General features: G+C 36.0%; 1 protein-coding gene across 4 annotated transcripts in view; it reads right to left on the bottom strand.

Moving 5' to 3' along the window:
* The window catches only part of TTC29 (tetratricopeptide repeat domain 29), a 240,545-nt gene that overhangs the window by 82,741 nt on the left and 142,072 nt on the right, over positions 1-15,732 (bottom strand). For all 4 annotated transcript variants that reach the window (XM_039254293.1, XM_039254292.1, XM_039254295.1 and 1 more), the window contains one exon: positions 7,036-7,159. In XM_039254293.1, coding sequence (XP_039110224.1) covers positions 7,036-7,159 — 124 coding nt within the window. The remainder of the gene's footprint in view (positions 1-7,035; positions 7,160-15,732) is intronic.

Raw genomic sequence — 15,732 nt, 5'->3', positions numbered from 1 at the left:
ATTTCACTAATGTGTATTGCATTTCTAGATTTTCAATTCTTAAAGAGTTTAATACCTAAACTTTGTATCTTCTCCAAAGGTTCTATCCAATGTTCTATAGTTCAATTCTGCTATCAGTTAATCCCTATCTAATCATAATATTCAGAAGACTCCAGTATATAATCTTGGCAATATTAAATATGAATTTGAGAATACATAAGTGAATTTATGCACTTCATGAATGGATCTTATTGGGAAAGAGAACTTTGTTTAGTGTTATAACTATCCACTTGATCTTAGCCAAAAGGCCGAGAAGCGATTTTAGTGTCATAACTATCACTGAGAAGTATTTAGTGGACAGTTTCAGGACAGGACCTTGATGACATCACAGACCTTAAAACAAAGCTTGCATTATTGCAATATATAGAATTTTCATGCATCATTCTAATTCTTACTAGATCCTTCTTAGTGCATCTGAAATGCCACTCTATCCAATGAGCAAGCTAAAAAATAAATGAACATTTTCTCAGTACTAAGGAAAAATCAGTTTTTACACATTTTCTCTGCTATTTGAGTTTGGAACTACCATTGTTTTAACTACATGATTATTTTCTGATCTTATTAAGGAATGAGCAATCCTATAAAGAGTCTATTAGTTATTTTCCCGAAAGCATTCTCATTTGACTACTTTATATTAGTTATATGTTTTCATCAAAACATAACATCAGGAAGATGGGATGGGTGGCCCGTATTCCATGATTATATAGTAAAAGGTAAATTAATTAGGATAAATAATCTTTTAAAGATGTGTCAACTATAATTATAATAACACTATCATAACTAGAGAAAACAGTTAATTCTAATATTTTTCCAAATACAGTTTTGTATTATAATTGTGGTCTTATATTTCTTGGAATTGATTATAAAGAATACAATTAGAATGCAGTGCATGAATAATATGAACCCAAAAAGAGATGATGAAGGCAGTATGTAGAAGGCCTTAAAAGAATACTGACAAGTATCAGCAATGTTAGATTTGCTTTTGAAGATTCACTACAGCTTTTTAGAATTATTGTACAAAAGTGAGATAGAAGTTTGGAATCCCTAAAGTGAGACAATCCTATATAATTAGTTACAAATTTATTGATTGATTCAATGAATTCACATCTTTTTGCTCACCAACTTTGTGCCAGGTTCTCTTTTAGGATCTGGAACAAAATAATAAGGCAGATATGGTTCTTATTCTCATTACACTTCTATTCTAGTGAAATTAAAGAACAATAAGAAAATATCATAAATAGGAAAACTATGAGATAAGTCTATGTGGAATATTAAAGCAATGTTAAAGAGTGACCTGGTGGCTGCTTTTTTTCATATGATTTATTTTGGCATGCAGCTCTCAGGACTTCAATGAAAAGAAATGGAGATTTCAGATATTTGGTAAGAGGTAGAAAAATTTTTTTTCAACCAAGCAGCTACTTTTATTGATTGAATTTTTTTACTTCTTTCTCAAATGTCTTCAAAAGCTCCATAGAAATCAGTGGATTAGATTTCATCATTTTATTTTATTAAAAATTTTTTAATGTTTATTTTTGAGAGAGACAAAGCATGAGCAGGGGAGAGGGTAGGTGTAGAGAGAAAGGAAGACACAGAAAATGAAGCAGGCTCTAGGCTCCAAGGTGTCAGTACAGAGCCCGGACACGGGGCTTGAACTCACAAACCCGGAGACCATGACCTGAGCCAGAGTCAGATGCTTAACAGACTGAGCCACCCAGGTGCCCCACTTTGGGGTGATTTCTTATGCAAAAATCTATAATAAGTCTACATTTCAGATGTCTGTTTTGGGTAACACTTATTTAGTTTCAAAAAGTAAGAATTTTTCTTTATTCATATTCTAAACGATGGAGTCACCCACGCACCCCAAGATTTCATAATTTTAGATTAAGAAAATGTGTTTGAGGAATCAAATTAGAAAAATGGTAGCTGTGATTAAACAGTGTTCCATATGAATAACAATAATGCCATCTTAAATTACAAAATACAAGTACCTTTTCAAAGTACTTTCATACAGTTTTGGGTGTGTAACATAATGATTAAGTATTTGTATATATTACTAAATGATCACCAAAATAAATTTAGGTAATATTACCTCACATGGTTACACATTTGAGAACTTTTAAGATCTACTCTTAGCAAATTTCAAATATATAATAACATAGTGTTATTAACTGTAGTTACCATGCTGTACATTACGTCCCCAAGACTTACTCATTTTATAACTGAAAGTTTGTGCCTTCAAACTATCTTCACCTATTTGGCTATTTTTATTGGGTTGCCAAGGGAAGGCCTCTCTGAAGAAATGACATTTAACTGAGATATGATGACAAGACATCAGCAATATGAAGTTCAGATTAGAGGGCATTCCATAGGGCATTCCAGCTAAGGCAGATGTCCTAAGGCAGGAAAGAGCTCTGCATGCTTGAAGGACTTTACTAAGCCCATTGGGCTGTGTTGGAGTGGATGAGGAGAGTGGGAAGAAAGAAAGTCCAAGGTGGGGTATGGGAGTGTACATCTCACAAAGAATATTTCAGATCGGGGTGAGGATTTATATTTATGTTCTAAGAAGAATGGGAAGTAATGGAATAGTGTTTGAAGCAAAGAAATAACATAATTTAATTTACACTTAAAAGGACTACTTGGGCCTCTGTGTGGAGACTGGATGACACAGGGGCGGAGCGGGGAGTGGGCTTGAATTTACTGTCGTAGTGCAGTAGACAGAATAGAGTGTCATAAACTGACAGGATGACAGGAGCAGACACAGAGAACAAGGTGGGTCTGAGATATGTTTTGGTGGGAAAAAGGTCAGGATTTGCTTCTGGATTAGATATAGATAAGAAAGGAGAGAAGAATCAAAGAATATCTAGATTTTTGGCTTGATCAATTAGGCTGATGGATCATGATGCCATTTATTTAGATGCAGAAGCCTGGGAGGAAGGAATCATGTTAAATTTGACATGTCTGTTAGACGTCCAGGTAGAGATGCTAAGTGGCCAGTTAGAGTTACAAGTGTCCCAAAGAGAGATCAGGGATGGAGATACAAATTTGGGAGCCATCAGTATATGGATACTATTTAAGGCCATAGACTTGGATGGGGTCAGATAAGGAGAGCTCATAGACTGAGAAGTCTTCCTAGAAAACACCTGAATCATATTCATCATAGTTGAACATTAAGTTAATAGAGGAATAGAATTTAGAGGAGATATGATGAGTTCAGTTTTTAACAGGTTATATTTGAAGTGATCTAAGTGAAGATATCAAGCAGACAGAAGGATAGGAGTCTGAAGTTTCAGGGAGAGATCCGAGCTTGAGATATTAAGAAGCTAAGTGCTTTTAGGGGCGCCTGGGTGGCTTAGTCGGTTAAGCGTCCGACTTTCGCTTAGGTCATGATCTCCCGGTTCGTGGGTTCGAGCCCCGCGTCGGGCTCTGTGCTGACTGCCAGCTCAGAGCCTGGAGCCTGTTTCAGAGTCTGTGACTCCCTCTCTCTCTGACCCTCCCCTGCTCACGCTGTCTCTTTCTCTCTCTCCTAGAAATAAATTAAAAAAAAAAAAAAAAGAAAGAAGCTAAGTGCTTTTGTGTACCCAGTATGTCCTAGGAACTCACCTAGGTATCATGTATGTATTTTTAATTTCTAATCCTCAAATAGCTTGTCTTTAAGGTATTTTGTTATTGACAATTAAAAGATGAATAAAGAATAACGAATTCATGTGCCCAAGGTCACAGTTAACAAATAGCTGAATGCAGATTCGGGGTCAAGTGGGCAAAAATCAGTGAGGTTCCTCTTTGTCCTGACAGTTTCCTTCATGGAAAAGTGTGTGCTGCAAACATCTTATGAGACTGTTCAGGTATATAGCTGAAATAAAGGCATTTAATGTAATTAGGAAATATCCATAAGCAGCTGAAAAGAGAAACATGAAATAATTCTTCGACATTTCCTCCAGGAATGATATTTTCCTAGTCACTCCTTGTCATTTCCCTAGTTCCCTTTATAGAACTAGAAGGAAATTCAGGATGTCATCAAGGGTATCCTCTTGTTTCAAAAATATGAGAAGGAAAAATACCTATATTTAGTTCTAATAAACCCACTTTGTTATATGTTTTCAAATCATACTTTTGGCAATGATTTAACAATTCAGATTCAGCCTGAGAAGTATTCAGTAGATTCTCTGACTTGCGGAAGTATCTGAGAAGAATCACAGTAATGCATAAAAATTGAGTGCAACATTAACAATTTCAGTAACAAATCAAGTTTTGTTTTGAAGTCTGTCATGTCATTTAACTGTTACAGTAATGTGTACTTAACATCATACTGTTTATCAGTGACCATTTATTACATTAAAGTATAAGTAATCACTCAGGTGTAAGAATCAACTTGTATATTTGAAGGCATGTATATTTGAAGATAGCTTGATACCTGGAATCTTCCAAATTTTAAATTAGAATTGGGATAAACTGGGGATAAACTGGTAAAAAAATTAACTTTTGGTAGTTGACACAGCCTTTGGATATTATTCATGTCTCTCACCTTTAAGATATCAGACTCTTCTTTAAGAATTAATAACCAAAGTATAAAATACATACTGATGAGACACAAACTCTTGGCAAAAAGCTTAAAAATGCAAAATTAAAAATTACCTATGAGAAAGGTTTATTGTTTCGTTTTCCTTATGCTTTTTGCAGTTAGGAAAATATAGGCAGATTCTTTTTTTTTTTTTTTGCAACTCCAGTTCAATTTTTTTTTTTTTTTTTTACAAATAGTTTATTGTCAAATTAGTTTCCACATAACACCCAGTGCTCATCCCCACAAGTGCCCTCCTCCATGCCCATCCCCCCCTCCCCCCCACATCCATCAGTCCTCAGTTTTTGTCAGCATTCAAGAGTCTCTCATGGTTTGCCTCTCTCCCTTTCCCCCACCATTTCCCCCCTTCTTCTTCCGATTGGTCCTCTGTTAAGTTCCTCCTAGTCCTCCTATAGGCAGATTCTTAATATTTGTGCTATTCCAAAACACTGAGTTCTGGGTATTGTTTGGTAGAAGAGTAAAGCAATTTACATTTTTCTGCACTTCTGTTTTGAAGAACAATCCTTTTAAAAAGAAACACTATGTATAATTAGGAATACCAATTCTACTAGTGCAGCATGAGCTCCCATTAGACTTCCAGCCTCACAAGGGTATAAGCCGTGTCTGCTTTTCACCACAGTATCCCAAAAACTAAACAAAAGCACGGACAAGATCCAGGAGAGAGGAGTCACCAGAGTAGCGCAGTGCCACAGAGATGCGGCAGCAGATTGGGGACGCCGCGGAGAGAGACCTGGGGGGACAGCTGGGGAGGTGCAAGGAAAGAGGGGAAACCAAGCGGGGGAGATTGGAGAGAGAGGACCACCGAGTTGAGAACAGACCAGAGAGACAGGGGCAGGAGAGAAGGGCAAGGTGTGTAGGGGAGGAGGAAAGAAGGTAGAGGGTGATAGTCAAGACAAAAGGGGGGTTTAAAGACAGTGAGTAATAGGAGGGAGAGGAGGCAAATGAGGCAGGGCTAGTGAGAGAGAGTGGTGTACAAAGAAATCAGGTCCTTGAAAGCATGTTTCCCATAGCAGAGACTAAAGATAGTAGTTTCATTCATTCAAATTAATTTCAAACTCTATTTTCTTAAAAAAAAAAAAGCTTAAATAATTCTGAAATCATCAAAGTCAAAAGTCAATATGGCAAATAAAAGACTGTACTGGTTTGAATACCACTGCCACCTAGAAACCTGGAGATCTGGGGTCGGTTATTTAACCCTCTGAGTCTCGGAAAAGGGGAATTGTATGATACCACCTAAAGGTGCAGAGAGTAATAATGGCTTACATAGCTGGCACTGGCTTCCCCTGCCAGATGCGATTCTAACTGCTTTACATTTATTAACTCAATACTCACTGCAGCCTTATGAGGTGTGAAACTTGAGGCACCTAGAAGGTAAGTAACTTGTCCTAGGTCACAGATCTTATAAGTGAAAGAACTAGGCTTTTAACCAAACAGTTTGGTCTCAGAATTAGTGCTTTTAATCACTACATAAATAACCCCTCAAAAAAAGATTAAGAAAAGGTGTATAAACATTAAGAATGAAACTACCCTAAAAATGATAGATCCTATTCATTATCAAAACAGCAATTATAACTAGAGGAAAAAAGTCTCTTTTATACTGTTTCTTCAAGAAAAATCTAGGTAATAAAATATAAAGTCATGAGAACATAAATCAAAAGATCAATGCTTTATGACCAATGCATTTCACTAGTAATGACCTCTTGAATAAGATACTTTAATTTTAGACTTTCTCTTGTTTCTCTTTTCTTTCACATAACCAATCTGATGCTAGAATTCTGTATTTCCTTCAGAATTACTCTTGGGATTGTGCTTTCTTCTCCTGAGGGATGTAGGAGGGGCATCACAGCTGGATTAATAAAATGAGAATTTGGAGCAAGGGAGATGAATGCTAGTGTCAGCAGATAAGAGCCAACCATTATAATGATATTCTTTGAACTGAAATGTTTAATTGCTCTTCAAGTCCAAAACCACTTAGAATCTTCACTGGCTGTGAAGATATGAATCACTTTTAGCAGCTTGTGGTGACTGTGCCCAAGATGGCGCTCAGATCTTAGAAGAAGAGGAAATAACTGTCTTGTGCATTAACTAAGCCTTGTAGTCCTGGGGTCATTCTGCATAACATATTATGGGAAGGGGAGAGTCAAATGGGAATAGAATTTTAAAACTCTGCAAATTTCCACCTGTAAGAAAGAAACAGGAACGCCTGGGCAGCTCAGTTGGTTAGGTGTCCAATTTTGGCTCAGGTCATGATCTCCTGGTTGGTGAGTTCAAGCCCCACATTGGGATGTCTACTGTCAGCACAGGGTCCGCTTCAGAGCCTCTGTCCCTCCTCTCTCTCTGCCCCCTCCCTGCTCATGCTCTCTCTCAAATAATAATAATAATAATAATAACAACAGCACTAAAGAAACACATATACTCACTTTTTCATTATAGATGTCCCCAAGCATTGTACTTGCTCTCACGACATCTAGGCTTTGAAAATTATTTCTTGCAATTTCCACAACTTTTTGCAAGTATTTAATTGCTTCTGTCATCTTTCCTTGGCTAGAATAAATAAAACAGGAAGCTATTGGAGTACCATCTCATTTAATGTCACAGTAAAGAGACGATATTTTGTGTCTCTGCTTTAGACAGTGCAAGATGGTTCAGGATAATGAAATGTAAAATACAAATTTAAAAATCCTGTGGCTTGTCTTTGTTGGAGTATACAGTCAGTTAAAACTTAAACCTTTAAACCTTTCTGTGTTGTTGGTAGGATTGTAAAATGATGCACCTGCTTTGAAAAACAGCTTGGCGGGTCCTCAAAAATTTTAATGTACAACAAAGATCCAGCAATTTTGCTCCTATGTGTATATCCAAGAGAAATAAAAATACATGTCCACGCAAAAACTTGTACACAAATGTTCATAGCAGTATTAGTTATAGTAGCCAAAAAGTGGAAACAACCTAAAATTCTATCATTTGAATGGATACACAAAATGTGGTATATCCAAACAATGGAATATTTTTCTGCCACAGGAAAAATAAAGTATTTTAGGGACACATGCCATAACATGGATCAACCATGAAAACATTTTAATGAAAGAAGCCAGTCACAGAAAACACAGTGTATGATTCCATTTACACAAATTGCCCATAGAACAGGCAAATCCATAGAGACAGAAAGTAGGTTAGTGGTTACCAGAGGCTGGTGAGAAGGGGAATGTAGATAGTGGCTGCTAAGGGGCGTGGGGCTTTTTTAGGAGTGACAACAATGATCTGAATTAGATTGTGGTGATAGTTGTACAACTCTATGAATATACTAAAAACTACTGGATTGTAGACTTTAAAGGGTGAATATGGTATATGAATTATATCTCAATAAAGCTGTCATTAAAAAAAATCTTTGAAAAAACTGAGATTTTCCACACTGCTTTGTAAACACAGCCAGTCCTTTAAGGGGAGGCAATAACAACTGGAGGCATTAGAACACATATGATGAGAACTGAGTATTCAGAAATCCTTCAGCCAGGACTCTAAAGAATGAAAGAGAGAGACAGCTCCAGTTGGAAGGGCCTGGCTTCTGGAAGGCATGGCACAATCATCTGGCAAACTGCAAGCATTTTTGTAGGTGAGAAATGAGATTTCATTGTGATATACCACTGGGATTTTGAAGATTGTTACAGAAACTCAAATTCCCAAAGCTAACTAAAACAACTTTGGTTATCTTTTTTCTTTCATAAAGAATTGAAAAGATTTTGAAGAGCATTTAAAATCACCATTTTGAAGATTTCAGTGAATTATATTAAGAAATCTTTATTATTTGAATTCTGCTCTGATTTTATACATCTGAGTCCCCAAAAGCGCATCAGTTTTTCATGATCTGAATGCCCCTTCAAGGATATATAAAAATCTTAGTTTTATATGAGTAAGAGCTAAACAGAAAGGAGAGAGAAGAGTGGAAAGACTCTAAAAATCTCTCTAAAGGAGATAATTATTTGAAATTTGAAAGCCAATCTAAGGAGATAGGCTGTTTTAGGAGCCAGGTGTAGTAATGTCCTTTGTGAAGGATGCTTGGGGGCCCACTGAGAAAGGCATACTCTCATAAGGGCAAATGAGATTAAGAACCACGATAAAAAATATTTGAGCAACCAAAGAGACAGTAACTTTTGAAAACAGCTATATCCAAGGTATAATATGCTGTGACTGATTTTGTAGAGGTGATTGAAGCCAAAGTCCAGCTCAAGGGACATTTGACTGCTGATTCAGGGACATGCCATGAAGAATTAAAATGCTATGGACAAAAGCAAGAAGTGTTCAAAATAATGGCTCCAAATTAAGTAAGCTGAAGAAATTCAATATCTGCTGAATCTGAATCACTGGATTCTTTTTTTGCCGACTCCTAACACAGAATAGTGAATTTAAGATTATATGAAATTCTATTGTTAAATCCTATCAGAACCATTGAAATTTTTTGTTAATGTGACAACATCCAGAATTTAGAGACTCTATTTTATTTTAAAGCTTATTTATTTTTGAGAGAAAGAGAGTGCATGCATGCACGACCAGGGGAGGGGCATAGAGAAAGGGACACAGGGGACAGAGAATCCCAAGCAGGCTCAGTGCTGTCAGCGCCGTACCTGACGCAGGCCTCAAACTCATGAACCATGAGATCATGACCTGAGCCAAAATCAAGAGTCAGTCAGATTCTTAATGGACTGAGCCACCCAGGTGCCTACAGAATTCAGAGATCTTAAAATAGCAGAACATCTATAATTGCGCTCCTCAGTTAAGTAGAATAGAGGAAAAACGCTTCTCAATGTTTCTGAATCCCTAGAATCTCCCCTTGCTTTCATAGGCCAACAGTTCCCAGCAACCATCTGTGCCATGACTCATTAATTTACAAGATGAAATTCTGAAATGCAGAGGTTGTTTTGAAATCGAGCTGCTCCCTGCATGGGCATTTCTCAGTTAATACCGCAAGAATTTACTTATAGGAGCTCCGGATAGTATGATAACGAATGTGGCATATACAGAAGTTTGGCCACAAGCTTTTAAATTATTGCAATTAAATAAAAATTTAGCAATATTTCATTGATTCTAAAACACACATTTCCCCATGTTTTAACATTTCTGAAATCAGGATGTCCTGCAACAGATAGGCATCTAATAATCATTGTCAGATGGGTAGCAGTCAGGTCATAGTCCGTGCTGCAGAATGGACTACGTTTATATTCCTGGAGATGACCCAATGATTGCAATGCCTCCATCCTTCTGTCAACAACTTTTTTAAGATGATTTCAGAATGGAATCTGAGGACTGGTTGTTTTCTAAAAACCTTTCGAAACTTCTAAAAGTCAAGAAAGTGCTAACTTCAAAATGGGCAAAAGGAATGGTCATGAGTTGGAAAAAGTTACTGGAGAGGATAGTGGAAACTATTTTAAGAAAGGCTAGAGTACCAATGTTCTTGATGACACAAGAGATGATATGTTTGGGAAAAAAACCAGCGACAGTTCTGATTTAAAAGTGATTCAGTCCAAAAATTGGACTTGGAACAGAAAGATGTTTGAGGAGTGTAGTAAATTTGATTTGTTTGTATTTTTCCATGAATGCTTACTATTAATTATGAAAATGTCTGTATGTAAATGAGGCTAAAATAGCTCTTTTATTAAGTATAAAATCAAAATTCCAAGCAATGAGTGGTATTATGTTACAGTTAGAAATTTTTTTGGTAGTATGTAAGATGCATCTTCCAATAGAAACAATCTTATATTCAGTGAAATCTAAAAATAAAGCTACTTCTTCAGTATAATGGACAAGGGTGGTTTATTGGCTAGTAAGTTCTTGTGTAAAATTTTCTAGGAAATTTAGTTTCAAGTTTACAATGTGTTTCTACACTTGTATACACCATGAAATGATCACCACCACAAGTCTAGTTACCATAAAAAAGTTATAAAAATATATACATTTTTTGATGAGCACTTTTATGATCAACTCTTCCCTGGCAACCTTCAATATGCTCAATACCATTGATTATAGTCACCCTTGTGCTCACCACATCCCCATGACTTATTCACTTCACAACGGGAAGTCTGTACCTCCTGACCTCGTTCACCTATTACACTCACTGGAAACCACCAATCTGCTTATATACAGGAGTTTCATTTTGCTTTGTTTTGTTTATTCATTCAGTTTGTTTTTCAGATTCTGCATATAAGTGACAGCATAAGTATTTATCTTTCTTCGCCAGATTTTTTCACTTAGCTTAATACTCTTAAAATCCATCCATGTTGTCACAAATGGCAAGGTTTTGTTCTTTTTTATGATGGAGTAGAATTCCATTGTGTGTATATATTAAGTCTTATTCATTCATCCATTGATGGCCACTTAGGTTGTTTCCATATCTTGGCAACTGTAAAAAATGCTGCAGTGAGCACAGGGGTGAATATACCTTTTCAAGTTAGTGTTTTCATTTACCTCAGATAAATATCTAGAAGTGGAATGGATGGATCATACAGCAGTTCTACTTTCAATTTTTTGAAGAACCTCCATATGGTTTTCCATAGTGGGTGCACCAATTTGTATTCCCACCAAGAGTTCCCCTCTCCATGCCCTTGCCAACATTGGTTTTTTATCTTCTTAATAATAGCCATTCATTCATGGTTGAGGTTCTGATTTGCATTTTTCTGATAATTAGTGATGTTGAGCATCTTTTCATGGGCCTGTTGGCTATATATATGTCCTCTTTGGAAAAATGTCTATTCAGATACCCTGCTCACTTTTCAACTAGATTGTTTTTTTTTTTTTTTTTTAATTTTGAGTTATATGAGTTCTTTATATTTTGGACATTAACCCCTTTTAAGATATATGACTTACAAATATTCTCTCTAATTCAGTAGATTGTCTTTACATTTTGTTGATCATTTCCTTTGTTGTGCAGAAGAAGTTTTTTAGTTTGATGTAGTCACACTTAGTTATCTTTTCTTTCATGCTTTTGGTTTTGGAGTCAGATAAAAAAAAAAAAAGACCATGAGAGACTCTTGAATGCTGAGATCAAACTGAGGACTGATGGATATGGAGGGGGGAGGGGAGAGATGGGCATGGAGGAGGGCACTTGTGGGGATGAGCACTGGGTGTTATATGGAAACCAACTTGACAATAAACTATTTGTGGAAATAAATAACAAAAATTAAAAAAAAGAAAAAGAAAACAACAACAACAAAAAACCCCACCAAGATATATGTCAAAGAGCTTACTGCTTACCTCCTCAGGGTTTTATGATTTCTGGTCTTACATTGTCTTACATTGTCAAAATCCATTTTGAGTTATTTTTTTGTGTATGGTAAAATAGTCTCGTTTCAGTCTTTTGCACATGGTTGCCCAGTTCTCCCAACACCATTTATTAAAGAAACTGTCCTTTCCCCATTGTATTCTTGGCCCCTTGGTGTAAATTAATTGAAAATATGTGTGTGGGTTTATTCCTGGACTCTATTCGGTTCTGTTGATCTATGTGTCTGTTTTTATGTCAATACCACACTGTTTGGATTATTATAGATTTATAATATAGTTTGAAACAAGGGGCATGATAACTTGCTCAAGATTGCTTTGACTATTCAGGGTCTTTTGTGGGTGAATATACATTTTAGGATTGTTCTATTCTGTGGAAAATGCCATTAGGATTTTGACAGGGATTGTACCACATCTGTAGATTGCTTTGGATAGTATGGACATTTTAACAATATTAAATTTTCCAATCCATGAACACAGAATACCTTTCCATTTATTTGTGTCTACTTCAATTTATTTCATCAGTGTCTTATAGTTTCACTGTACAGGACTTTCACTTTCTTGGTTAAATTTATTCTTAGGTATTTTATTTTATTTTATTTTTTATTTTATTTTTTTTTTTACAAATAGTTTATTGTCAAATTAGTTTCTACATAACACTCAGTGCTCATCCACAAAGTGCCCTCCTCCATGCCCATCCCCCCCTCCCCCCCACATCCATCAGTCCTCAGTTTTTGTCAGCATTCAAGAGTCTCTCATGGTTTGCCTCTCTCCCTTTCCCCCACCATTTCCGCCCTTCTTCTCCCCCTTGTTCCTCCGTCAAGTTCCTCCTAATCCTCCTATACGTGCAAACATATGGTATTTGTCCTTCTCTGCCTGACTTATTTCGCTCAGCATAACACCCTCAAGGTCCATATTCTTAGGTATTTTATTCTTTTGATGTCATTGTAGATGGAATTATTTTCTTTTTTAAAAAAAAATTTGAATGTCTTTTATTTATTTTTGAGAGAGAGATAAAGAGAGCCTGAGCAGGGGAGGGTCAGAGAGAAAGGGAGATGCAGAATCCAAAGACAGGCTCCAGGCTCTGAGCTAGCTGTCAGCACAGAGCCCGACACGGGGCTCAAACCTGTGAACTATGAGATCATGAACTGAGCCAAAGTCGGATGCTTAACTGACTGAGCCACCCAGGCGCCCCTGGAATTATTTCCTTAATTACTCTTTCTGATAGACTGTTGTTCATGTATAGAAATGCAACAAATTGTTGTGTGTTGATTTTGTACTGACTAAATTTACTGAATTCATTTATTAGTTCTAACAGTTTTTTGGTGCAGTCTTGAGGGTTTATATATATATATATATATATATATGTATATATGTATATATGTGTGTGTATATATGTATACATATGTATGTATACACACACACACACACATATATGTATATTTATGTTATGTTGTCTGCAAGTAGTTAGAGTTCTACCTCTTTTTCCAATTTGGAGAACTTTATTTCTTTTTCTTGCTCAATTGCTAGGACTTCTAACACTTTGTTGAATAAAAATGGTGAGAGTAGGCATCCTTGTCTTATTCCCGATCTTAGAGGAAAAGCTTTCAGACTTTCACATTGAGTATAATATTAGCTATGTGTTTGTCATATATGGTCTTTACTATATTGTGGTTCACTTCCTCTACATTCACTTCCTTAGGAGAGTTATCAGAAGGATGTTGATATTTTCAGATGTTTTTTTTCTGCAACTATTGAGATGATCATATGATTTCATCCTTCATTTTTTAATGTGGTGTATAACATTGACTTTTTTTATTTTTCCTTTAATTTCTCCTTTCATTGGACCACTGGGTGTTCAGTAGAATGTTGTTTAATTGCAACATATTTGTGATTTTTCTGTTTGTTTTTCCTGTAATTGATTTCTGGTTTTATACCACTGTAATCAGAAAAGATGCTTTATTTGATTTCAGTCTTCTTAAATTTATTGAGACTTGTTTTGTGCTCTAACATATGATCTGTTGTGAAGAATATTCCCTGTGCACTTGAGAAGAATGTGTATTCTGCTGCTTTTTATGGAATGTTCTGTATATTTCTATTATGTCCAACTGCTCTAAAGTGTCACTTAAGGCTGACGTTTCCTTACTGATTTTCTTCCTGAATAATCTATCTATTGATGTAAGTGAGGAAATAAAGTCCCCTACTTTTGTTGTAGTGCTGTCAATTTCTCCTTTTTGGTCTGTTAATATTTGCTTTATACATTTAGATGCATAAATATTTACAAATGTTATATACTCCTGTTGGCTTGATCCCTTTATCATGATATAATTCATTCTTTGTCTTTTATTACATATTTTGTCTTAAATAGTCTCTTTTAAGCCTATTTTGTAAGCATAACTACCCCAGCTTTCTTTTGGTTCCCATTTGTATGTAACATCTTTTTTATCCCTTAACTTTCAGTCTCTGTGTATCCTTAAATATAAAGTTAGTCTCTTGTAAGCATCATATAGATGGGTCTTGTTTTTTGTTTTGTTTTGACTCATTTCACCATACTTTGTTTGTTTTTTTTTTTTTTTATTTCTAGGAGAGAGAGAGACAGCGTGAGCAGGGGAGGGTCAGAGAGAGAGGGAGTCACAGACTGAAACGGGCTCCAGGCTCCGAGCTGGCAGTCAGCACAGAGCCCGACGCGGGGCTCGAACCCACGAACCGCGAGATCATGACCTAAGCGAAAGTAGGACGCTTAACCGACTAAGCCACCCAGGCGCCCCCATACTTTGTGTTTCAATTGGATAATTTGGCCCATTTATAGCTCAAGTAATTATTGATAGGTATGTGCTTATTGCCATTTTGTTAACTATTTTTCTGGCTGCTTTGTAGTTCCTCTGTGTTCTTGTCTTTTTCTCTTGATCTCTTCACTTGTGGTTTGATGACTTTCTTTAGTGTCATGCTTAGATTACTTTCTTATCTTTTGTGTACCTGCTATAGATTTTTGTTTTGTGGTTTCCATGAGGGGGACATATAGTAGCTTGTATATATAAAAGCTTGTTTTAAGTTGATAGCAACTAAAACTAAAACTCTACATTTTTCCTGATCCCTACTCTGTCTAATGTTTTTAATGTTGCATTTTACATCTTTTTATTTTTGTATTCCTCAAGAGATTATTGTAGTTACTTTAACTAGTTTTGTCTTTTTTTGTTTGTTTGTTTGTTTGTTTTAAGAGAAAGCCAGACAGACTACAGGGAAGGGGCAAAGAGAGATGGGCAGAAAGAATCCCAAGCAGGCTCCATGCTGAGCATGGGGCTCAATCCCATGACTGTGAGATAAAGACTTGAGCCCAAATCAAGAGTTAGATCCTTAAGAAACTGAGCCACACTGGCACCCCTTAACTAGTTTTGTCTTTTTACCTTTATATGAGTTTTATCAGTGACTGACTCATTACTTTTACTATAAGTTTACCTTTACCAGTGAGGTTTATACTTTAATATGTTTCGCTTTTGCTAACTAATGCATTTTTTTTAAATTAAAGTAGTCCCTTTAACATTTCTTGAAAAGCCAGTTTATGATGGTGAATTTCTCTAGCTTTTGCTTGTCTGGAAAATTTTTGAACTCTCCTTCAGTTCAGAATTAGAACCTTATTGGGTGGAGTATTTTTGGCTGGAACTTTTTCCTTTCAGCACTTTGATTATATTGTTTGCCTCTGTTCTCACTTGCAAAGTTTCTGCTGAAAAATCTACTGATAGTCTTTTGGGATTTCTCTTGTTTCTCAAGTTGAAAAAACAACTTGCTTTTCCCTTGGTCCTTTTAAAATTTTCTCTTTCTCTTCATCTTTTAACATTTTAATTATTATATGT

This window comes from Hyaena hyaena, unplaced genomic scaffold (assembly GCF_003009895.1).
Source record: "Hyaena hyaena isolate Hyena2069 unplaced genomic scaffold, ASM300989v1 scaffold_476, whole genome shotgun sequence".
NCBI classification, from domain to species: Eukaryota; Metazoa; Chordata; class Mammalia; order Carnivora; family Hyaenidae; genus Hyaena; species Hyaena hyaena.
This window is presented reverse-complemented; position numbering and strand designations above follow the sequence as displayed.